General features: G+C 41.7%; 1 protein-coding gene across 1 annotated transcript in view; it reads right to left on the reverse strand.

Moving 5' to 3' along the window:
- The window catches only part of Smp_132070.1 (putative nachr subunit), a gene marked incomplete at its 5' end in the record, with an annotated part of 91,808 nt that overhangs the window by 11,974 nt on the left and 52,433 nt on the right, over positions 1–27,401 (reverse strand). Inside the window, one exon of the mRNA XM_018789427.1 lies at positions 2,623–2,764. Within this exon, the coding sequence (XP_018654872.1) occupies positions 2,623–2,764 (142 nt within the window). The remainder of the gene's footprint in view (positions 1–2,622; positions 2,765–27,401) is intronic.

A 27,401-nucleotide genomic window follows, 5' to 3' on the forward strand; every position in this document is an offset into this window, starting at 1 on the left:
AACCAACCAACTTATCAGATTTCTCATGTTATTGTACCAAATATGGTTTGTCGTGATAATTCACATACTTCTGATGGAATTTCTTACAACTCTGAGAACAAAGTGTTGAATGAGTCAAATCATGATCAAAAACCAGATTCAGTCGTGGTAGATGCTGGATTCCCTGATGATCCATTATTCTCTAATGAAACTCTTATTCAATCTGAGGAAAATATTTCAAAGAAATCGAATTCTTATATCATGTCAAGTGTCAGTGGTCCTCGCAATCAATTTATCTCTAATGATATTCCTAATGAATGTGACAAATATGTTCCTAATGAGTCGAACTCTAGTCACATTTCTGATGTTCTTGTATCAGATGTTGCATATTCTCACGAACAATGTGTTTCGAGTAGAATCCCTAGTCAGTAGTACGATGAATCAGATGGGAAAGCAAAATTTCCCGAAGCAACCAGAGAACCAGTTTGCCCAGAAGTGAAGTTTGCACAGACAGAGAATCCAAATCAAGTTCAAGATTATCCTAATGAATATGAGGCAGATGAATGTTTTCTATTCGATTGTTTCGCAGGTAAATCAAGCCTAATTGAATCACATGTGTTAATTACATATATCAATGCATATCCATCTGCATTTATTTATTTATTATTATTTATTTAAACACATATATATTGGTACAAAAGGGCACCAGGTACATATGCGCCACACATGAATAACAAAAAGTATATGTATCATGATTTTTATTCAAGTCAAAGTCACATGATGGAATACCTCAAATCATATATCAGTGTTTATTCCCAAATACTCACATGCAGTAGTCGATGCGTAAGATTTGAGAAGATAATGCAAATTAGGAAAGTCATATTGGCTAAAACATTGCGAAGTAAGGACCCAACATTATTTCGTGGGGGAGGATATTGTTGGAAATTCCATGATGCAAATTCTAAATATCAATGGTTTCACTACAAAGCCGGCATGCTGATTGTATACAATTCCAGAACCCAGGTGAGTCTGTTCCAATTTCGGTTGTTAATTCTAATACTAATGAGTGCATTCTAGATAATACAGAGTCTACATCCAATACACCGTCGGACAGATGTAAGATGAACTTAAGAAGAAGATGAGCAATCGATTACAGACACTTACACTCCAATTCGAGCTGTGGCGGATGTGATGTTTAAATAAATCAATGACTTCTTCGTATTGATGACTGTTGTAATTTTGAATTCCAAATACAATACATTCGTTCGGGCTCATCTAATACTTCTTGATTACATTGCGTTATTCCGGGGATTACTAGTTTATACTACAATTCAAATACTTCTAATTATCATAATAACTCACAAGATAGCTAAAAGAAAATATGAGGATAATATGCTTGATTTATGACACAAAAAGTACTATGTCATTAGGCATTACAGCAACGTTATTCATTGGTTTGGTTTTGATTCAACTTTCTGCTAATAACCTTGTTTCTCAATTATTATGGATGAAATTGGTATAGTCCGTAATCGTATGATACTTGCAAAGTGTTGGAGTAAGATTAATTAATGCCGAATAATGATCATAAGACTTGTTGTCATTCGTGTAAAAACTGTACATTTATAATATATCACAAGTAAGAGGGTATATTGGTTAGACAATAAGTAAGTAAAGAAAAAACATTGACTTAAATGACCAGCTGACCATTCACCTATGAAAAGTAGCTAGTGACCTTTAGTCCTGGGATAATTTTTCTTTGGTAACCTCTTTACTATAGCTTGATATGTTCTTCATAACTCTACATACCATAGAACATTTATTGTTTCATCTACCAACTTCATAGTATGGACGATATCTTTTGAAAAAAACTAACTAAATTCCAGAACGGACGTGAAGTAAAGTATTTAACGTGGTTGTATGACGGTCACACTTATTCTCACTACTTCAGGACAAGTAAGTTTGTAAGAGTGATATTATCTCGAGTTTAGAAAGACGATTATTTTCTACATACAAGTTAATCATACCACTGACCGAAAAAAGAAAATTGTGAATAATCTGTGCGAAAGTATTTCCATAATTTTCTTTTAATTGATCAGAAAACAAGGTTTTAAAGTCAACTAACACTCTTTATGCATAGCACACCACACCGACTTTAATACGCTCCTTTTGTGAGGAAAACATTTCGTGTAACATAAATTTACTGACGTATTAAAGAATATCATGAACCTCATAGTTTACCACGAAAATTATGCTAAGTGGAACAGCGTGCCCTTTAGTTCAGAATACTGTGTATATGAAACACAAGTTGAAAAGTTAATGGAAATACCCTCATTTTAATGTAATTCCAATATAATTCCAACTTTTCAACTGATTACATGAGTAACTTTATAACAGTGATTACACGTTAGTAATAATGACATACGTAATATAGTGACTCACCTTAACTCAATTACCAGTTCACTATCAAGTGGATAGTTTTTGCGGTAAAATTCACTTTAAACAGAAATAAGTTGGTTAGGACACTCTTACTGTAAATGTAAAAATGATTCCTGAAATCTCCTCCTTTCTATCAAATCCATGGCAGTGTAAGTAAAATTTCTCTTGGATTCACTAAATCTCAATCATAGAAATACGGAATCGTACTCTTCAGAGGGATATTTCGGTACTGGGTGATATCTAGATGGTATATCAATATTTGTCGGAGGATCAAGAAAACGAGTGCGGTGTTGTGAAGGTCTGTTAGGCTTTGGTATAACTTCATCTGAATCTGAAAGACGATTAACACCTGTAAATTAATTGTTTGAATGAAGGAATAGTATTTTACTATCACAGCAGTTGTTCACTGGAGCGAATTGTACACAACGCGATTTCGGAGCGTTTGATGAAGGTAGTTGTTCACAGTTAAACGAGCTAACTGCATCATGGCTTTCACATGCGTCACTGCTTTCATTTGATCTAGGCACTGTGCCACATTCTAGACTTTTGCTTTTCCTGGGTTTTGCGAAAACAATGCTTTCTGTTCGGTATTTCCTAACTAGTTTCCTTAACCTTTCCAGCTCTACTTCTAGGGCTTAAACCGTAGATGAAGTAGCATAAATACAAACCCGATTTAATATCATCCATTCCTATCTTAGTTAAAATAATTAAGAATATTTGTAAAGTACAGTATCTCCCATTTTAAAAGTGATTCAGAGTCAGATGTAACGGTAATTGATGTGTTTAGGAAACTAAAACAAAATCTCTAACAAACTACAAAGATTGTTAAGTGAAAGTGAACTATGTTGTCTGTGCAAAAAAATGAAAAACCATTCTATACATATAATACTATGAAAAATCAATTTGACCAACACTTAGATAAGCCTGATCATGTTTGAAAGTGATCTGTTTTGTACCATCTTCTCAAGTTCTTTTTCTTCTGATATAGTTGAATAAATATGCGGTGAAAAAGTGCGAAAGACCATCCCGAACGATAGTTCTGTCTACTTCACTTGATACTGTCATTGCTTGAACAATGAGGAACAAAAGTCACTACGCCGAACTTGATACATTTTGTGATGCCTAATGTAATAAGGTATTAAGACATTAAGCCAAATGATCTCCAGAAATTTATAGCCATATAACTTACGTACGACTGGTGTATACTTCACTCAGAGTTAAATGAGAGAAAAATGTTTCATGCGTTTGTGCATCATTGCGTAGCTTTAGTCGGAAACAATTTTTTTAACTAAGGATGCCAGAATGAGTTTTGGAAAACTTTGAGGATCCCATTTTCAAGTATGTAGTTGACGGCTGTTGTGCATCACCTAGACATATGCACGGGACAAAGAAACAACAAAACGTTTTTCGCAATGTACAAAATTACAGAGGTGTAATGATGTAATGATAACTATTGAAAAAAAATAGTTGTTTTGCTATAATTCGGAGTTAGTACCATCTACCCCAGCCTTAATGAAGATTTCTAGCTAGAGGAGCTAGGTAAAGCATTTTCACTTGGCAGCGACGCGATTTAGGACGTTCCCCTTACTCCAGACTGCCAGTTTGGAGACTTAGAGTTTCTCTACATCTTCCTAAAATCATATGTACATAACCTTTCAGCCATCATCACTTTCTAACTGGTTTGCTTTCGGAACAATCTATATAAAGATACCTAAATACCAGTTGAAACAGATGACCTGGACATAGCTGATAAACAAGTCACAAAAGATGAGTTCTATGAAGCTCATACCACCTAGTAATAGCAAAATAACCGAATTGCACGTTGCGTATTTTTGCATAACAGCCGTTAGTCACAACATTGACTTAAAATTTTTGTTGATCAACAAATATGTTCCACAGTTAATTGTATTTATAGAACTGCTCTCGCTCAACCAAATATTCCTTTGTGATATAACGATTTCCATGAAATAATCAACGATAACGAGGAGAGTTTATTCGAATACAACCAACGACAATGAATGACTGAAGATCAGGAATCAATAAAAATAATAATATATTTCTGCAATAGCAGGTACACGCCATTTTCACAGGCATGATCTACAATTTGCAACATATACTGGTTCACAGTATGCATCCCAAGCAAGGTTGTTTAATAATTATAATCTATAAAAGTTGGTAGCAGTTCATTCGTTTAGATATGTATTTTCATAAGAATAGTTTCCAAAGGGGCACGGCGTCCACGTCACATACCAGATCCAATCTCGACAAAAAGTGTATTAGGGTTTCGGTCGTGCTAAGTATTTATGTAATGCAGCCTTTTAACTTTATAGTTGTTATAAAGTAGGCTTGGTTCGAACTATGACCTTGGGAAAGTGCGTTCGTCGAGCTTGTTCCAGATGTCAGAAGTTACCTAGCTTCACCCTCAGGGCAAGATTCTGAAGAGAAAAAAAAGAGAAACCGAGGAGCAAGGCATTTGGATATGAACGATAACCAATGCTTAACATTTATTAGTGGAACAGACGGAGGTACGATAAATTATTAGATTAAATTGATACGAGCTCATGTTGCTGGAGTGAAATGGGATTAGGGGCTCCAGAGGAGAGAATGCAGTAATAAAGAACAATGAGTTGTGATATTTATCAAGATGGAGTAGGTTCGAATGAAGAAGGGAAGTCAGGATTGGAATGAGGAAGAACAGAGAGTGCATATAGAGAGTAGAGTGTTGAGTAAAATAGCAACCATATCCTTTACAGTGTTTTTTTCTTTTTTTTTCATCATCCGGTGCCTGTCACACAGTTTTCATGTAAAAGTCCGAGTTAGCATGTTATAGGTTGTCATAGTAGGATAGTTAATCCAGCACAAAAATTAGAAACATGAATCTGAATGGTGAGTGTAAGAGAACAATCTCAATATCACAGATTGATTGACTTGTTCTCATCCATAAAGAGCCTGATACGGACAAAATGTTCTGCCCCACAAACACGGGTGGATTGAAATCATCGCCCTCACCATCAGTGTTTGCTGGTCAGTAACTACACCCTCCCTCCTTTTGTGATATTAGGCTCATTTACGCTTATTTTTTGGATATATATCATACCTCACACAATGCTCTGTTTCACATCCTGTTGGAAAACACCATTTCTATAAGTACCATTTTACAAGCTTATCAGACAGTTACAAATTATGGACTGTGGGTAAGGCTTCGATGCAATGCTTTGATTGACTATAGTGTAAAGTATAGGTTGCGAATCAGATATGGGCATTAGGAAGGGTATAGTGTAGGATATTTGTTTACCAAAGTAAGCGGAAAAGTGTAGATTTATATAAGTTACAGATAAGGAAAGATAACGAGTGGTGAAATAATATTAGTGGAAAGCAATATAGTGTACAGAAGAGTAAAAAGCTATTAAAGAATAGGCGAGAAGGAACTCACTCTAAATTCGTACTGATGTTCTTTTGTCCTATCCTAACCGGCTGATGGGTGACAGGTTCTCTGGATGTACGACCACTGGCAGTAGGCAGTCGATTGTGCATTTCTTCTGACGTTTTAGGGTATTTATAAGCGTCGTTTAGCGACCGAGTATTGATAGGTCCAGTGAGTTGCCTGTCTACTTCAATTTAAAAGAATTAGGGAGGGGAAAGTATCTAATACAACTACAAGGTAGGGAAATAAGGCAATTCAGTCTATATATGTAGAGAGCCTATGATGTCTGTGTGGGACGTGGATGTGTTCGTTTGCACCAGATCTGTGCAGGTGAGGGCTTGATCAATGAGTCTTGCAAACGCATGTAATTTGTCTGCCATGCGTATTTCAGAAGGAAGACTGTTCCATATCAATGCGTACTTGATAAGGAAGAAGTTTTCACGTGTTTTTGATCTGTGTTTTTCAATTTTGACTGTGGATACTTTGTCTCGAAGGTTGTATCCATGTGAGTCTTGGTAGAGAGCATATTACGTGTGGAATAAGTAAGGTTTTTAAGGAGTTTGAAATAAAGAATTAAGTTAGACCTAAGCCTTCTTTTCCAGAGAGGTTTTAGTCCTAAGATATTGCATCTGGATTTGTAGTCAGTGAGTTGGTCGTTCTTAAGTATTTTGCGAGTGAAGTCTCGCTGTATTCCTTCCACCTTAAGTATATCAGATAGGCGTAGGTGTCGTATAAAGAACCAATAGTACAGACGTGACAGGTTCAATAACATCAGTTACATCTGGTTTTGTTCAATGTAGTGTATCTTGAAGGGGTCAAATTGCGCTAAGATAAAAAAATTGCTTCCCTCTTCCCTCAAGTTGCCCATAAACGTGAGATATATCTACGTTGTCCTGACAAGTTCAGAGTGACTGAAACCTGTTGTTGTGAGCTTATGGCGTGTTGCCTGAACCAGAGGTATTTCTAGGAATGTTGGGAGCTCACCAGAGCATAACACTATACATAAACATGGAGTACGTCCACAACTTCAAGGTTGTGAGTTTGTGACTTATAAGCTTCCGACCTACGAAGAGCACCTCATTTACGTTAGTAGGAGCTAAGTTGTATTCAAAATCGTATCCTTTGTTAACTTTTGTTACTTTGGGGTCTGAATTTACTTGCACTTAAAGTGCTTACAACCACCAGATTTACTTTGGTTAGAAAACTAGAATGCTTTGGGTTGAATTTTGAAAGTATCGATACTTTCAACAGATTATAAAATTCTGTAGCGTCTTTGACTTGTTATTTAGTGCTCAAGGTTCATTTCAGCTTGGTTGCCAATAAGGTCATGAAATGCGATGGGGAGAGAAAATACGAGTACCAAAGAGGGAGATGCCTAGGTCCTTTCCAGTGGTCAAAAGTGTCTCCTTATAATCTCCTGAGAAGTACGTAGTGCACAGAGTACCACTGCTGTCCAACATAAACATTCTGGATTTATTGGTGTTGAGAATAAAATGGTTCCCCATATTTCACTAAGGTGGCTTATATAAGCCTTTTAGAAGTACTAATATATTATCTGGGTCGAAGAGTTTGGCATTTCCAGACAAGCTGATTTCACTTCATTATGCGATTCGATGAAATGACCCGTCAAACATCACGAATTCCGCTACCTTAATACGTCGTCGCAGTCCAATATGTAATCAAGGTTATTCAGATAACAGTTCATTAAATTTGGTAAATGCTTGTTTTGTGGCGAATTTCACCCATGTAATTCATGTGTATTTCGTAATTGTGAATAGTTTAAATGTGCCGAAACTGGACATATTCAGTCATTTAGTAATACCATGGTTCATTTCGCTGAAGCCAATGCTAAAATTTGTGATTCTACTGCGTTGGATGTTTTTAATGATCATTTATCTTTATCCAAAACTTCGAGAAGCGGTATAACGTCACATAGCAGTCCAGAGTTGAGTTAAACCCAGAATCATTGTGAGACAAATGTTTCTAACCAATCAACTTCATGTCAGACTTCTCGTGTTACTGTACCAGATATGGTTTGTCATAATGAATCACCTATTTCTGATGAAATTTCTTACAACTCTGAGAACGAAATGTTGAACGAATCAAGTGATGATCAAAAACTAGATTCAGTTTTGGAAGATGCTGATTTTTCTAATGATCCATTATTCTCTAATGAAACTCCTAGCAAATTTGATGAAAATATTTCAGAAAAATGGAATTCTGATGTTATATTAAATGTCATTTGTCTTCACAATGGATTTATTTCCAGTGATATCTCAAATATGTGTGAAAAAGATGTTCCGGATGAGTGGAATACTAGTCACATTTGTCATGTTACTGTATCAGATGTTGGATATTCCCCAAACAATGTGTGTCGGGTAGAATCTGTGGTCAAGGGTTTGATGAATCGGAGGGAATAGCAAGTTTTCCTGAAGCAATCAGAGAACCAGTTTGCCCAGATGTTGTAAGATCCAAACCTAGATTCTAATAGGTTTGGATGTGGCCGAATAACCGAGGAATAGTTTTATACACTAGTGCCCCAATCTAAATCAGAACAAGGTATTTTGGGTAACACGGTTCTAAATTTCATCATATATACAAATGTACAAATTTACCTAAACAAATATTACCACCCGGTTATTCAACCAACAATTGATACCAAAATATTCAATCTAAATTACAATAAATAGCAAAGTGATAAGAATATATGAAAATTACCAAAAACACCAAAAGATAAGCGTTATTCTATCCTTTCTGGATAGATCAAGTAAGATTTCGTTTGAGCGGCTATTTTATAACACAAAGTGTTTCAATTTCTGGGAAAGTGCTCCAAATTACAACCAAAAATGCACGATCCCAGTCAAAATCAACTGCACAATCAAATAGCGAGCAGCCAATATGGAAGACGCCAGAATAATAGCAATTAAAACAAACTAGATACAGCTCAGTAAGGAACATCGAGACTCAATAAAAAACGGTAGTAAGACCAAGAAAATTGAACGTTACAGTCTTAATTAGCACCAAAAATGTTAACGACATATACAAATAAAGAACACGTAAGGAAGAAATCACAAATGCATGCATGGAGGGATTTTCACTTGCAAAATGTATCCAACAAATGTGAAGTTTGCACGGGCAGAAAATCCAAACCAATTTGAAGCTTATTCTGATGAGCATGAGGCCGATGCACGTTTCCCATTTGGTTGTTTTGCAGGTGAATCAAGCCTAGATGAATCACATGTGTTAATTACACAAATCAATACATATTTCTCTTTGTATTGTAATATGAATAAGAAAAAGAATATCTGTCACAATTTTATGGAAGTCAAAGTCACATGATGGAATGCCTCAAATTACGTGTCAGTGTTTATCCCCAAACACTGACATATAATAATAAAAGTACGAGATATAAGAAGATAATGCAAATTAGGAACGTCAAGTTGGTTATCACATTGCGTTGTAAGGACCCAACATTATTCTGTGGGGGAGGATAGTGTTGGAAAGTCTGATGCGAATTCTAGATGTCAGTGGTTTCACTACACAACCGACATGATGATTGTATACAATTCCAGGAATCAAGTGAGTCTGTTCAAATTTCGGTTGTTAATTCTGGTACTAATGGGTATATTCTAGGTTGTACAGAGTCTACATCTATTGCAAGATTGGGAAGACACGTGATGAACCTAAAGAGAAGAGGTGCGATTAATCGCAGAAATTTGGATTCTCATTTAAGCTGTGGCGGATATGGTGTTTGAATGAACCAATGATTCACTTGTATTGATGGCTGTTTTGATTTTGAATTCCAAATACAGTGCATTCGTTTGTGCTCATCTAATAGTTCTTGATTAAATTGCGTTGTTGCTGGGATTACTAGTTTACCAAATAATTCAAATACTTCTAAATATCACATGCAAGTTGACAACCATGTCCTAGTATCTGTCTTACGCTGACACTAGCGACAAGTGAAGTTTGCATGTACTGAAATCCGTTCGCTAGCTAACCACAGTTCCGTTTTGGGTAATAATTTTTGTTTTATCTGAGAGTGAGAAGCAATGTACTGAGAGGTACTAGAAACTTCTTTATTTTAATAGACATTAAGGGTGCCTTATTTACCTGAACACTGTATTGTACATTGCTGAACATTATGCAGTCATACTTGTACGTTTTAAATTATTCAGCAATTTTTTCAATTAAAATTGTCCTTGTTCATGTTATTATTGACGTCCAGACAACTCTAGTCGTCTTAGAACTTTATCTCTAATAACCGCAAGGAAACGCAGTTGTTGTTCCTGACATGATCTTTGTATTCGTAGTTGAAAATAGTTTACTTTCATTACATAATACCACACAACCTTTGACTCTAAATTTGTTGTCTGATTAGAATGTAGATGAGTTGTCAAGTTATCTACCAGCAACAGACTTCATCACCAAGTTTGTAATAAGAGATAAAAGATTGGAAGGGTTATACCCTCGTAGCTTATTACTTAATCTAGGGAAAAGAAGTCGCCACGATTTCCACTATGCGAAGTCAGAACACCAAGGCTGGTGCAGGTGGATGTTTGCCCACCACGAAAACATAAAGTAGGTTCTAATTGAAAATGCAATCATTTGTATTCTGATTTGTACACTCAGTTGATCATTAATTAGTAAAGAGTCATCACATGAAATTATAGCAAACTGCATTTCATTCTGAACATGGTTCACGGTAATTTAATACGAAAATATCATATCCTGGAAACACCATACTAAAGTGATTCAATGTTATCCTGTTTATTTGATTTAATTATTTAAACACAAAAATATTGGTACAAGGGAGCATCAGATACATATGCGCCACACAAAACAATGAGAATGGAAAGAGAAAGAAGGATGAGGTGCACGTGATAAAAAATACACAGATTGGTGTATGTCAGTGTAATAATAAGAGTAAAAATGGGGAAAACAGGAATGTACAACCAGAAAAACTCTTTCAGTTAAGGAAGTTATAACCACTGTTTATGAAAAAAAGTAAACGAAGGTTACAAAAGGATCGCCACTGGCTTCTATTCTGAGCCATATCTGATAACTTCTCTAGCCACTGTGTTGCACCATCTCTCGGACCCAGCCAGGGAGTCGTGAACGACCTACAAAAGTCAGCCCTTTGCAGCTTTCTTTCATGCCACGACACCATGTCATACACCGACCTCCTCTCCGCTTTTCCCAACTAGTCCCAGAGTCGGCAAATAATACACGACGTGGGACGGCATTCGTAGAACATGTCCAAGCCACCGAAGTCGGTGTTTCAAGATAGTGACACCAATTGAATTATCGTCTCTGCACCCGAACACACGATGCTGAACCTCTGCATTACTAACATGGTGTTGCCACTGGATGTCAGCAATCCTTCGGAGACAACGATGATCAAACACAGAGTCGTCTAACATCCTCAACTCGGAGAGGTCAGGTTCCACAAGCATAGAGCGAAACTACTCTCACCGACGCTTCATAGATCCAACCTTTTACAGCCAGACTAACATCACGAAGGCGCCAAAGATGGCCCAGATTGGCGTAAGCCACTCTGGCTTTCATTATACTTGCATCGATCTCATCACTAACGCCACCACAAGCACTTATGTAGCTTATGTAGACAATCCCAAAGAATTGTCCTGTCCAACGAATTGAAGGCAGCCCTGATATCAAGAAACACTACGATTGTTGGCATGTGATAAGTATGACGGTGTTCTAACATTTGGCAGAGGGCGAAGATATGATCAGTTCATCCCCGTGAAGTATGACAAAAGCCAATAGTTGGGATGCGATCGGAAGGAGACTTATCATTCGATAGTTGTTACAGAAACGACGTGAACCCTTTTTGAAGATAGGGACAACTATCGACTCATTCCATGATGTTGAAACACTCTCTGGCTCTCAGACCTTCGTAAACAACCCAGTCAATTCCTTAGCCAGAAAGTCACCACCAACTTTATGAAGAGCTGGGGGTAAGTCATTTTGGCCCGGTGATTTGTAGCGTTTCAATAGTTGAAGTTCGTTCAGGACTTCAGCCTCATTTGGTGGATTAATCGTCACCGGCCATGGTGGGCAGGACAATCTGATCGATGTTGCTGGGGCAGCAGTCCCGTTGAACTGCCCTCCGAAGAACTCTGCCCATCGTCCAAGATGTCGATAGATGTTAGTGATTAGCATCCCATCATCTTCACAAACTGTTTAACTCACACCAGACTTCTTGCTGTTAATGGCCCGGATGAGTTGGTAGAGCTTCCAGCAATTACCAGACGCAGCTGCTGCTTCCATCTCATTAACACTCTTCGACCACCAGGCTTCTCGGTCCTTACGCAAGCTCTGCCCAATTTCATTGCGTAACAGCCTTCGTTTGTCGTCAATATCACGGTCACCCGGAGTAGATCAGCGGGCTTCGATGAGTTGTAAGGGGCCTGAAGAAACCCATTGCTCGTTCGCGAGACATTTTGCAAAGTCACAAGCGACTTTACTCGCCATTTTCATGGCGTCGTGAAGATGCAACCAATGCTCATCTATACTTTTCGGTGGGATGATAGCTAACCTAGAAGCCAGCTCGGTTCGATACTTACTTCCAGTAGAAATTGCAACCAATTTACTGACATCAATCCGTTGATGACGGTCGATTCGGTGGCCATTGAAAAGTAAAGTAAGATTGGCGCAGACCAGGGCATGATCAGACTCCAGATAGGTACTCTGAAAGGAGCAACAGTTTTGCACACAACCACGCCAGCGGTAGCTGATCGCTATGTGATCAATCTGAGTCCAGGCTTGAGATGCAGAGGGAGGACGCCAGGTGGAGCGTTGGCGATGACTGTGCCGGAAGTTGGTGCTGTCCAGAAACAGGTTGTAGTCTGTGCACAGTTGCAGCAAATGGTCCCCGTTATCTGTCCTGCGACCAACAAGTCCCCATCTGCCACCTAGACCATCTCTTTTGTGCCTAGACGCCCAACCTGTGCATTCGGCTCTTCGGTTAGTACAACAATATCTGTCGGATGCACTTCCCGGAGAAGAAATCATCCTTGATTGCATCCGGGCTTCAATCTGTCGAGATATAGGCGGAGATGACGAAAAGACACCGTTTCTCACGCCGACTTCTTCTCACTTTGATGGAGTTTTCTAATCTAACAGCACATAACCGACTGTTAATGAGAATCCAATCGATTAGTGCTGCCTCAGCTCTAGCGCCAGCAAGATCAGAAGAAGATGCCACAGAGTCCCCGAATGAGCGCACGTGAAATAAGCTTTTCGAGGCGATAGATGGAGAGCGAATTTGTAGTACTTCACTAGAATCTTGAATATGGGTCTCGGATAAACAACAAAAAATCGATATTAGGACTTTCTAAAGACATAGCCAGCCCTATCTGTTTTTCGATCTGCATTACTCTGAGAACGTTGAAGGAAGCCGGTTTGAATGGTGTACGTGGTTTCAGAAAGAGTAGTTCAGTATTCGTATTCGATAGAAGCATTCACCTTCTACCAGACAGTGACTGGAGATCGTTTAGACAGAACAGAGCTTCCACCATCAGCGAGCTGCTGTATAAATTGAGAAGTAAGGATACACAAATTGGGAATAAAAACGAGCGAATAAGTGACGAGGTAAATAATAATAACAATAATAATAATAACAGTAATAATAATGTAAATTGTCTGACTTTTAATAGAAGCGTGAATAGTATGTTCAGTAGATATCGTCATTTCATTTATTTGTTTGTTGACTGTGATACTGCCCGGGTGCCCAGGGTTTTCTAACTCCCCTAGGTGGACTTTCCGTAACCACCAACCGGGTTAAAGCGCCGGACATTCGCCCGTCGTCCCCTCAATTTCGTAAACAACACCCGCGCCACGAGAAGGCAGTAAGTATGACTTCCCTGGCAGAGGCTATATACGCGTGGCCGTGTGAGAGTATCTCTAGAGGGAGAGCTGACTCTCCCCACTTTCAGCCGTACCAGGGCATTTGTGGGTGGTTTACACCTACATACCGATATTTAATAAAGTGGAAATCTTCAGGAAGAATATCTGTGCAAAAACTGGATGTTTGACTATCCGGTTTCTGTAAAATAAAACATAGAAAAACAATAGACTTCATATTAGGAAAAGTTTTTGCGATGATGAAGTAACATTGGATAAGGTAATGAAGTAAGGAAACTGGAAAAGCAGATAATATGGTTAGTTGAATCTGATTAGAAGATAATAAATCAGAATGTTTTTTTTACATGCACATGCGTCAAACTTAATTGTCTAACCGTCATAAGTCCCTAGTATGTTGGCTAAAAACTACTGACTGCATGAATTATTAGGAATACGAAGTTGATAGTTTAATTGAAATTTCACAGGTTATAGTTAGTTGAAGTATACAATTAATCTCTTTCCTTTTCTCATTGTAGTGCCTAAATTTTTGCCCGTCTAATACTTCATAGTTGTACAAACTATGAAAATGTGTAATAAACGGGTAATTATGTACAAAGGAATCATTAGTTTGTACAAATACCACAGTTACTCAAACCAAATAACAACACGAACGAAGATTGTCATGTGAACATTGGTGGTGACCAACATGACCAATCTCAACTAAATAATTGTTCCACCGGATTACGATGGGGTTCTATACAAATATGTTAAACCCACACACCTGTAGATGCATTTGGAGAACTCAGTCTGACAGATCATGTTACGGTCGAGTGAATTACTTCAGTACTCTTGGTTAAATTTTGCTCAGTTGTGTGGTTGTTTATTACTATCGTACATGTCCGTTAATTCAATTTTTCAAACGTACATTTAGCAAGGTTCCCAGTCGAGTACTTATATAATCAATTCTTATCTGGCCATCAAGTCAAAGATGACAAACATGAATGAAGTTTTAATGTTTGCTAATATAAGGAAACTTTGTCACTTCTTTCAGTTAAGCCATGCATGAAGGTGATGATCAACCATGACAAAATTCTGGTTGCTGAGCCAACAGGATTCACTGCGTCCAACCCCTCAAGCTCGCACGTTTTATCGATGTTAGACAAACATTGACATGTTTTCTTCCAGGATTAGAAATCGTTAAGCACCAATATTCTTCACTTATATTTTGTTTGAGGCAAATATTCAATGTGAAATCATTTATTGAATGTATCATATATAAAACTTGTTCACTTACTTGGAATGCTATCTTATAGTTTGACTGGATTTCCGGATCATCCTATTAAGTTTCTAAGCTTGTAAGCCTTGTAGTCTTGCTAAGACAGTTGCCCAATTCAGATTCAATAAAGTATTTACCAACCTTGCGACCTGTTCAGTTGAACCCAAGGAGAAGACTAGACACCTTAGGAAGTTATATTGCCAACAACTGATAAAAGTACTCACACCATATATTGAGTTATGATCTGAAAGAATTGACAGTACATGTGTGCATTGGGAGTGATCGTGAATTATGTGATGTAATTCTTTACTTTAGCATATACACTTCAACATTCGGCTTACTAATAAATTTCTAACTACATAATGTACTTGATAGATTGGAATATAATTGCGCTATGGTATGTGGCGTCAGATAATACTTAGTTACTTTATAATAAGTACAGGTTTATAGCATAAGGATATCACTGAGATATATGTAGTCAGTAATCGATCCTTTTACATATGTATTTTATTTTCACGCTACAGTTTTACAAAACAGCTATTATCTACAATTCACTTGGTATTGTTTCTTTTTAATGAAGTTCAATTTACTAATTTGATTCATTTTAAGGCTAGTAGTTACCACGAATTATATTAGATTGTTTGTATAGTGTGTTGAGGATTAATTCCTCTATATCTGACTCCAGTAAATAAACAATGTCCCGATAACTGAATATTTAATGCAGGCTGAATCTCCTAGTAGAATTATGGGTTTACTCGAGATTATTCAAAAGCCTGAACACCAGTTATAGAGATGGTTTATTGTTGAAGCTCGGTAAAAATCCGCACGCGTACAGAAAGCAAGCACACAGGGAAAATGAGTGTGTATGTGAGTGTTGAAAATCCATATATGTTTATGAGTGTTAATAGACTGTGGAGAAATTATTGATTGCCTTTGGTTACGACCAATCAGAGAACAGATTAAAGGCTGATGTGAAGACACATGCGCTCAATCAGACTCACACATAAACTTACAAGAAGGATTAAATGTCTAAATTACAGAGAACACACAAATAATACATTAGTTGAATGGGCTTGCTATACAAGCTCCCATCCAGAACGTAGATGTTTTTTTAAAAAAAAATATTGTTCAATAACATCTATGTTCGACAAAGCGATAAAAAATTGTTTATAAAATAAATGTACAACCCGATGTGATGAGTAAGCGTTATGTTGTAATGACAGCTTGTATGTGTTGAAACATTTTATATATGTGTATAGAAATGTAGATTTAACATAAAAGGACTGCATGAAGTTAAAAGTAAGTATGATGAAGATCCGTGGGGCCAACAAGAACACTTAATAAAAATAAAGAACAATTTGTAGCATTTGGGCTAGATAAATATGGTTGTTGCTACGTACCTATCTGGAAAGTGTACTCTTCTTCCCGATCTTGCCGTTGAACTTCGGTGTGAAGTATTGCTTGTTGCAGGTAGTTTGTGTGGTGCTTGCTCTGATGCGGATTCGGATGATTTTATTGTTGTCTGTTCCTCGACGTGCTCTAAAAACTCTGTTTTTACTCTATCGATGCTAACAGTATCATATTTACCAGCTCTTTCAATCGTAACTGTTTTGTTGTCTTTTCGGACGATTTTAAAAGGACCGTCATAAAGGGTCTGCAAAGGCTGTCGTACTCTATCATTTCTGACGAATACATGTGAACGTTTGTCTAATTCGATGGGCACGAATGACTTCGCCTTCTGGGTTCATGGTGCGACTGACCTAATGTATTCCATCTTTCGTTTCAGTTGTTGCACGTAGTTGGTTATATCTGCTGGGACGTCTGTTGCACGGTCAAAAAACTCACCAGGCAAACGTAACGTCGTTCCATAAACAGACTCAGCCGCACAACAACCGATGTCTTGTTTGAGGGTTGAGCGAATGCCTAATGATATCAAAGGAAGCTTGGCATCCCGTTTGTAATTTCCTCCTGCGGCCGTCAAAGAGGTTTTTAGCTGTCGATGGAACCTTTCTATCATTCCGTTAGCATTTGGATGATAAGCAGTGGTTCTGATTCTGTTTATACCAAAGGTGTCTGTAAGTTGTTAAAAGAGTTTGCTTTCAAACTGAGCTCCACGGTCAGTCGTAATTGTTGATGGGACACCGAAATTTGTAATCCAGTGTTTCCCCAATTTCCTGGCCACTGTTGATGCCGATGTATCTTTTAACGGGATGGCTATATGCCATCTCGTGAATCTATCTATACATGTCAGTATTTGCGTGTAGCCATTGGAAATCGATAACGGTCCAACAATGTCCATATGAATGTGGTCGAACCTACAGCTAGCGACGGGAAATTTTCCTGTAGGAGATATTATGTGCCTGTGTGCTTTCGACTTCTGGCACTGGATGCATTCCCGTGACCATTTTCGTACATCTTTGTTTATGTTTAGCCACACAAACCTATCTGTAATAAGCTTTACAGTGGCTTTTATACCTGGATGGGATATATTGTGCAATTTCTCACAAATATTTCGTCTCATATCATAAGGTACAAAGGGGCGAGTTTCACGTGTTGAGATATCACAGGTTAAGGTGTCCTTGTTGTTCATGGGAATGTTTTGGAATAACAGTTTCGTTTCATTAGATTGTAAAAGTTTTTCTAGCTCCATGTCGAGCTTTTGATGTTTCGCCATATCTTGATGGTTTATATCATGGATTGAGAAGGTATTAATATTTAATCTAGATAGTGCATCTGATGCATCGTTTTTCATGCCTTTAATATAGCGTATATCAGCTACAAATTGCAAAATGTATTCTAGTTGAGGAATTTCGCGTGGACTTTATTTATCATAGTTTTGCATCTAGGATTTAGTTAGCGGCTTGTGATCAGTAAATATTGTAAAACAATTGCCTTCTCACATATACTGGAAGTGTTTGATGGCTAAATAGACGGCCAACAGTTTTCTACCGAACGTGCTATATTTTGCTTGTGTTGCATTTAGCTTTCTTGAGAAAAAAGATAGGGGTTGCCATTGTTGATGGACGCGTTGCTGAAGTACAGCACCTACCGCTACATTAGAGGCGTCGGTCATTACTGCTAAAGGTGAGTTAACCTTCCGTCGGGCCAGTAGTGCCTCAGTGCTTAATGCGTTTTTCAACTATTCGAAAGCTTGAATTGCTTGCGGTGTCATCATTAAGGATTTAGCGCGTCCGCTTAAAAAATCCGTTAGAGGTTTTGTCATGTCAGCTTATTTCGGAATAAAACGTCGATAAAAGTTGATCATCCCAAGGAAACGTCGTAGTTTCTTGAAGGAATCAGGTAAGGGATGATTTTAATGATTTGTGTGTTTCCTCAGGAAGCGGTCTGATACCTTGATTGTCGAGTAAGTGGCCTAAAAAAGTGAGGGATTGCTTTCCAAACTCACACTTGTCGAAATTGACTGTTAATCCACACTCGTTTAGCTTCTCAAAAAGCAATTTTAGATGAGTTAGATGTTCGTTTTCGTCTTTGCTGGCGATAAGTAAGTCATCTATGTAGGCATATACAAACTGTTGTGAACTTTGTGCAGCATTCTTTAATCCAAAAGGCATGCGAACGAATTCGTATAACCCAAATGGGGTAGTGATGGCTGTTTTAGGAACATCACCCAGTTTAATTGGGATGTGATGGTAGGCACGGACGAGGTCAACCTTTGAAAAAATCGTTGCATCAGATAGACTGTGAGTAAAGTTGTGTAAGTGTGGAAGCGGATATCTATCTGGTATAGTCCTGCTGTTAAGAGCTCTGTAATCGCCACAAAGTCTAACCTCGGAAGAGTTTTTCTTAGGTACCATATGTAGCGGTGATGCCCACGGACTATTGGAGGGGCGTATGATACCCAACTCTATCATCTTGTCGAATTCATTCTTTGCGAGAGCCAGACGAGAGGGGTCAAGGCGTCTTGGACGTGCAAATACCGGTGGTCCCTCTGTCTTAATGGGTCCTAATAAGTCAGGGAACTGTTTAAGTAAATTGACGTACTTGTCATTCTCGCAATGAGGTTTGACCAATAAATGTATAGACGTTTCATTAGATGGAAATCCATTGATTTCGCTGCTGTGATCGGCAAGTGCCAGTTTCCGGTTTCTAACGTCTACGAGTATTTTATGTGATTGCAGGAAATCAACACCGATTATGGGAACAAGAACATCAGCTATGATGAAGTTTCATGAAAAGTTGAATTTGGGACCGAAATACAATTGTAAATGTCTTTTACCGTATGTCTTGATCTCGGATCGATTCACGGCTCTTAGTTTCAGTTTGGGGTCAGGTGTCTTTCCTCGAGTGTAGTAGGTGGTACTACACTAACCAAGGCCCCTGTGTCGACTAAGAACTGTGTTCCAGTTCTTCCGTCTGTGACATGAAAAACGACTGTCTTGTGGGTTGTGGTCGGAGACCGCAGTCGTAAATAATCATCGGCCTTGATGACCTAAGGCTACGATCTACGACAACGACCTGCGATGTGCGACCACGGCCTACGACGACGAACTGCGAAAACAACCTACGTCTACGATCTGCGACTACGACCAACGAATCACGTCTACGAACTGCGGCCATAACCAGCGACTTACAACAACGACATGCGACTACAACTTGCGACCACGACCTGCGATTATGAGCTGCAACCTGCGAATAAGACCTGCGAACAGCGACTAAGACCTGCGACCTGCGACTACTTACTGCGACCGGCGACTAAGACCTGCGAACTGGGAATACGAGCTGCGACTACGACCTGCGACTTGCAAATAAGACCTGCGATATGTAGAAACGACCTGCGAACTGCGAATATGACCTGCGACTACGACCTGCGACCTGCGATTATTAGCCGCGACATGCAAATAAGTCCTGCGATCTGTGAAAACGACCTGCGAACTGCGAATAGGACCAGCGAACTGCGAATAAGACCTGCTACTACGACCCGCGACCTTCGATCATTAGCTGCGACCTGAAAATATGACCTGCGAACGGCGAATATGACCTGCGATCTGTGAAAACGACCTGCGAACTGCGAATAAGACCCGCGACTACGACCTGCGACTTGCAAATAAGACCTGCGATATGTAGAAACGACCTGCGAACTGCGAATAAGACCTGCGACCTGCTATTATTAGCTGCGACCTGCAAATAAGTACTGAGATCTGTGAAAACGACCTGCGAACTGCGAATAAGACCTGCGACTACGATCTGCGACTTGCAAATAAGACCTGCGATCTGTGGAAACGACCTGCGAACTGCGAATAAGACCTGCGACGACGACCTGCGACCTGCGACTACGACCTGCGACTTGTAAATAAGACGGGCGATATGTGGAAACGACCTGCGAACTGGGAATAAGACTTGCGATTACGACCTTCGACGTGCTATTATTAGCTGCGACATGCAAATAAGTCCAGCGATCTGTGAAAACGACCTGCGAACTGCGAATAGGACCTGCGACTACGACCTGCGATTATTAGCTGCGACACGCAAATAAGTCCTGCGATCTGTGGAAACGACCTGCGAGCTGCGAATAGGACCTGAGACTACGACCTGCGACCTGCTATTATTAGCTGCGACATGCAAATAAGACCAGTGATCTGCGGAAACGACCTGCGAACTGCGAATAGGAACTGCGAACTGCGAATAGGACATGCGACTACGACCTGCGACATTCAAATAAGACTTGCGATCTGTGGAAACGACCTGCGAACTGCGAATAGGACCTGCGAACTGCGAATAAGACATGCGACTACGACCTGCGACCTTCGATCATTAGCTGCGACCTGAAATTATGACTTGCGAACGGCGAATATGACCTGCAACTTGTGAAAACGACCTGCGAACTGCGAATAAGACCTGCGACTACGACCTTCGACCTGCTATTATTAGCTGCGACATGCAAATAAGACCAGTGATCTGTGGAAACGACCTGCGAACTGCGAATAGGACCTGAGACTACGACCTGCGACCTGCTATTATTAGCTGCGACATGCAAATAAGTCCTGCGATCTGTGAAAACGACCTGCGAACTGCTATTATTAGCTGCGACATGCAAATAAGACCTGCGATATGTGGAAACGACCTGCGACTACGACCCGCGACCTGCGATCATTAGCTGCGACCTGAAAATATGACCTGCGAACGGCGAATATGACCTGCGATCTGTGAAAACGACCTGCGAACTGCGAATAAGACCTGCGACTACGACCTGCGACCTGCTATTATTAGCTGCGACCTGCAAATAAGACCTGTGATCTGTGAAACGACCTGCGAACTGAGAATAGGACCTGCGAACTGCGAATAGGACCTGCGAGCTGCGATTATTAGCCGCGACCAGCAAATAAGTCCTGAGATCTGTGGAAACGACCTGCGAACTGCGAATAGGACCTGCGACTACGACCTGCGACTTGCAAATAAGACCTGCGATATGTGGAAACGACCTGCGAACTGCGAATAGGACATGCGACTACGACCTGCGACTTGCAAATAAGACCTGCGATATGTAGAAACGACCTGCGAACTGCGAATAAGACCTGCGACTACGACCCGCGACCTGCGATCATTAGCTGCGACCTGAAATTATGACCTGCGAACGGCGAATATGACCTGCGATCTGTGAAAACGACCTGCGAACTGCGAATAAGACCTGCGACTACGACCTGCGACCTGCGATTATTAGCCGCGACCAGCAAATAAGTCCTGCGATCTTTGGAAACGACCTGCGAACTGCGAATAGGACCTGCGACTACGACCTGCGACTTGTAAATAAGACTGGCGATATGTGGAAACGACCTGCGAACTGCGAATAAGACCTGCGACTACGACCTTCGACCTGCTATTATTAGCTGCGACATGCAAATAAGTCCTGCGATCTGTGGAAACGACCTGCGAACTGCGAATAGGACCTGCGACTACGACCTGCGATTATTAGCTGCGACATGCAAATAAGTCCAGCGATCTGTGGAAACGACCTGCGAGCTGCGAATAGGACCTGAGACTACGACCTGCGACCTGCTATTATTAGCTGCGACATGCAAATAAGACCTGAGATCTGTGGAAACGACCTGCGAACTGCGAATAGGACCTGCGACTACGACCTGCGATTATTAGCTGCGACATGCAAATAAGTCCTGCGATCTGTGAAAACGACCTGCGAACTGCGAATAGGACCTGCGACTACGACCTTCAACCTGCGATTATTAGCTGCGACATGCAAATAAGACCCGCGATCTGTGGAAACGACCTGCGAGCTGCGAATAGGACCTGAGACTACGACCTGCGACCTGCTATTATTAGCTGCGACATGCAAATAAGTCCTGAGATCTGTGAAAACGACCTGCGAACTGCGAATAGGACCTGCGACTACGACCTGCGACCTGCGATTATTAGCTGCGACATGCAAATAAGACCTGCGATCTGTGGAAACGACCTGCGAGCTGCGAATAGGACCTGAGACTACGACCTGCCACCTGGTATTATTAGCTGCGACATGCAAATAAGACCAGTGATCTGTGGAAACGACCTGCGAACTGCGAATAGGACCTGAGACTACGACCTGCGACTTGCTATTATTAGCTGCGACATGCAAATAAGACCTGAGATCTGTGGAAACGACCTGCGAACTGCGAATAGGACCTGCGACTACCACCTTCGATTATTAGCTGCGACATGCAAATAAGTCCTGCGATCTGTGAAAACGACCTGCGAACTGCGAATAGGACCTGCGACTACGACCTTCAACCTGCGATTATTAGCTGCGACATGCAAATAAGACCTGCGATTTGTGGAAACGACCTGCGAGCTGCGAATAGGACCTGAGACTACGACCTGCGACCTGCTATTATTAGCTGCGACATGCAAATAAGACCTGAGATCTGTGAAAACGACCTGCGAACTGCGAATAGGAACTGCGAACTGCGAATAGGACCTGAGACTACGACCTGCGACCTGCGATTATTAGCTGCGACATGCAAATAAGACCTGCGATATGTGGAAACGACCTGCGATAACGACCCGCGACCTGCGATCATTAGCTGCGACCTGAAAATATGACCTGCGAACGGCGAATATGACCTGCGATCTGTGAAAACGACCTGCGAACTGCGAATAAGACCTGCGACTACGAACTGCGACCTGCTATTATTAGCTGCGACCTGCAAATAAGACCTGTGATCTGTGGAAACGACCTGCGAACTGAGAATAGGACCTGCGAACTGCGAATAGGACCTGCGACTACGACCTGCGAGCTGCGATTATTAGCCGCGACCAGCAAATAAGTCCTGAGATCTGTGGAAACGACCTGCGAACTGCGAATAGGACCTGCGACTACGACCTGCGACTTGCAAATAAGACCTGCGATCTGTGGAAACGACCTGCAAACTGCGAATAGGACCTGCGACTACGACCTGCGACTTGCAAATAAGACCTGCGATATGTAGAAACGACCTGCGAACTGCGAATAAGACCTGCGACTACGACCCGCGACCTGCGATCATTAGCTGCGACCTGAAATTATGACCTGCGAACGGCGAATATGACCTGCGATCTGTGAAAACGACCTGCGAACTGCGAATAAGACCTGCGACTACGACCTGCGACCTGCGATTATTAGCCGCGACCAGCAAATAAGTCCTGCGATCTGTGGAAACGACCTGCGAACTGCGAATAGGACCTGCGACTACGACCTGCGACTTGCAAATAAGACCTGCGATATGTGGAAACGACCTGCGAACTGCGAATAAGACATGCGACTACGACCTTCGACCTGCTATTATTAGCTGCGACATGCAAATAAGTCCTGCGATCTGTGAAAACGACCTGCGAACTGCGAATAAGTCCTGCGACTACGACCTGCGACCTGCGATTATTAGCTGCGACATGCAAATAAGACCTGCGATGTGTGGAAACGACCTGCGAACTGCGAATAGGACCTGCGACTACGACCTGCGACCTGCGATTATTAGCCGCGACATGCAAATAAGTCCTGCGATCTGTGAAAACGACCTGCGAACTGCGAATAGGACCAGCGAACTGCGAATAAGACCTGCTACTACGACCCGCGACCTTCGATCATTAGCTGCGACCTGAAAATATGACCTGCGAACGGCGAATATGACCTGCGATCTGTGAAAACGACCTGCGAACTGCGAATAAGACCCGCGACTACGACCTGCGACTTGCAAATAAGACCTGCGATATGTAGAAACGACCTGCGAACTGCGAATAAGACCTGCGACCTGCTATTATTAGCTGCGACCTGCAAATAAGTCCTGAGATCTGTGAAAACGACCTGCGAACTGCGAATAAGACCTGCGACTACGATCTGCGACTTGCAAATAAGACCTACGATCTGTGGAAACGACCTGCGAACTGCGAATAGGAACTGCGAACTGCGAATAGGACATGCGACTACGACCTGCGACTTGCAAATAAGACTTGCGATCTGTGGAAACGACCTGCGAGCTGCGAATAGGACCTGCGAACTGCGAATAAGACATGCGACTACGACCTGCGACCTTCGATCATTAGCTGCGACCTGAAAATATGACCTGCGAACGGCGAATATGACCTGCAACCTGTGAAAACGACCTGCGAACTGCGAATAAGACCTGCGACTACGACCTGCGACCTGCTATAATTAGCTGCGACATGCAAATAAGACCTGAGATCTGTGAAAACGACCTGCGAACTGAGAATAGGACCTGCGACTACGACCTGCGACCTGCTATTATTAGCTGCGACATGCAAATAAGACCTGCTATCTGTGAAAACGACCTGCGAACTGCGAATAGGACCTGAGACTACGACCTGCGACCTGCTATTATTAGCTGCGACATGCAAATAAGACCAGTGATCTGTGGAAACGACCTGCGAACTGCGAATAGGACCTGAGACTACGACCTGCGACCTGCTATTATTAGCTGCGACATGCAAATAAGCCCTGAGATCTGTAGAAACGACCTGCGAACTGCGAATAGGACCTGCGACTACCACCTGCGATTATTAGCTGCGACATGCAAATAAGTCCTGCGATCTGTGAAAACGACCTGCGAACTGCGAATAGGACCTGCGACTACGACCTTCAACCTGCGATTATTAGCTGCGACATGCAAATAAGACCTGCGATCTGTGGAAACGACCTGCGAGCTGCGAATAGGACCTGAGACTACGACCTGCGACCTGCTATTATTAGCTGCGACATGCAAATAAGACCTGCGAGCTGCGAATAGGACCTGAGACTACGACCTGCGACCTGCTATTATTAGCTGCGACATGCAAATAAGTCCTGAGATCTGTGGAAACGACCTGCGAACTGCGAATAGGACCTGCGACTACGACCTGCGACCTGCTATTATTAGCTGCGACATGCAAATAAGACCTGAGATCTGTGAAAACGACCTGCGAACTGCGAATAGGACCTGAGACTACGACCTGCGACCTGCTATTATTAGCTGCGACATGCAAATAAGACCAGTGATCTGTGGAAACGACCTGCGAACTGCGAATAGGACCTGCGACTACGACCTTCGACCTGCTATTATTAGCTGCGACATGCAAATAAGACCTGAGATCTGTGAAAACGGCCTGCGAACTGCGAATAGGACCTGCGACTACGACCTGCGACCTGCTATTATTAGCTGCGACATGCAAATAAGGCCAGTGATCTGTGGAAACGACCTGCGAACTGCGAATAGGAACTGCGAACTGCGAATAGGACCTGCGACTACGACCTGCGACCTGCTATTATTAGCTGCGACATGCAAATAAGATCTGAGATCTGTGAAAACGACCTGCGAACTGCGAATAGGACCTGCGACTACGACCTGCGACCTGCTATTATTAGCTGCGACCAGCAAAAAAGACCTGCGATCTGTGAAAATGACCTGCGAACTGCGAATAAGACCTGCGACCTGCTATTATTAGTTGCGACATGCAAATAAGACCTGAGATCTGTGGAAACGACCTGCGAACTGCGAATAGGACCTGCGACTACGACCTGCGACCTGCTATTATTAGCCGCGACCAGCAAAAAAGACCTGCGATCTGTGAAAACGACCTGCGAACTGCGAATAAGACCTGCGACTACGACCTGCGACTTGCAAATAAGACCTGCGATCTGTGAAAACGACCTGCGAACTGAGAATAGGACCTGCGACTAGCACCTGCGACTTGCGATTATGAACTGCGACATGCGAATAAGTCCTGCGATCTGTGAAAACGAACTGCGAACTGCGATTAGGACCTGCGAATACGACCTGCGACCTGCCATTATTAGCCGCGACATGCAAATAAGACCTGAGATCTGTGAAAACGACCTGCGACCTGCGAAAAGGACTTGCGACTTGCTTTTATGAGCTGCGACATGCAAATAAGTCCTGAGATCTGTGAAAACGACCTGCGAACTGCGAATAGGACCTGCGACTACGACCTGCGACTTGCAAATAAGACCTGCGATCTGTGGAAACGACCTGCGAACTTCGAATAGGACCTGCGACTACGACCTGCGACCTGCGATCATTAGCTGCGACATGCAAATAAGTCCTGAGATCTGTGAAAACGACCTGCGAACTGCGAATAGGACCTGCGACTACGACCTGCGACCTGCGATTATTAGCTGTGACATGCAAATAAGACCTGCGATATGTGGAAACGACCTGCGAACTGCGACTACGACCTGCGACCTGCGATCATTAGCTGCGACCTGAAAATATGACCTGCGAACGGCGAATATGACCTGCGATCTGTGAAAACGACCTGAGAACTGCGAATAAGACCTGCTACTACGTCCCGCGACCTTCGATCATTAGCTGCGACCTGAAACTATGACCTGCGAACGGCGAATATGACCTGCGATACGACCTGCGACCTGCGATAATTAGCTGTGACATGCAAATAAGACCTGCGATATGTGGAAACGACCTGCGAACTGCGACTACGACCTGCGACCTGCGATCATTAGCTGCGACATGCAAATAAGTCCTGCGATCTGTGAAAACGACCTACGAACTGCGAATAGGACCTGCGAACTGCGAATAGGACCTGCGACTACGACCTGCGACCTGCGACTATTAGCTGCGACATGCAAATAAGTCCTGAGATCTGTGAAAACGACCTGCGAACTGCGAATAGGACCTGCGAACTGCGAATAGGACCTGCGACTACGACCTGCGACCTGCGATAATTAGCTGTGACATGCAAATAAGACCTGCGATATGTGGAAACGACCTGCGAACTGCGACTACGACCTGCGACCTGCGATTATTAGCTGCGACATGCAAATAAGTCCTGCGATCTGTGAAAACGACCTACGAACTGCGAATAGGACCTGCGAACTGCGAATAGGACCTGCGACTACGACCTGCGACTTGCAAATAAGACCTGCGATCTGTGGAAACGACCTGCGAACTTCGAATAGGACCT

The sequence above is a fragment of the Schistosoma mansoni genome, chromosome W (genome assembly GCF_000237925.1).
Source record: "Schistosoma mansoni strain Puerto Rico chromosome W, complete genome".
Lineage (NCBI taxonomy): Eukaryota > Metazoa > Platyhelminthes > Trematoda > Strigeidida > Schistosomatidae > Schistosoma > Schistosoma mansoni.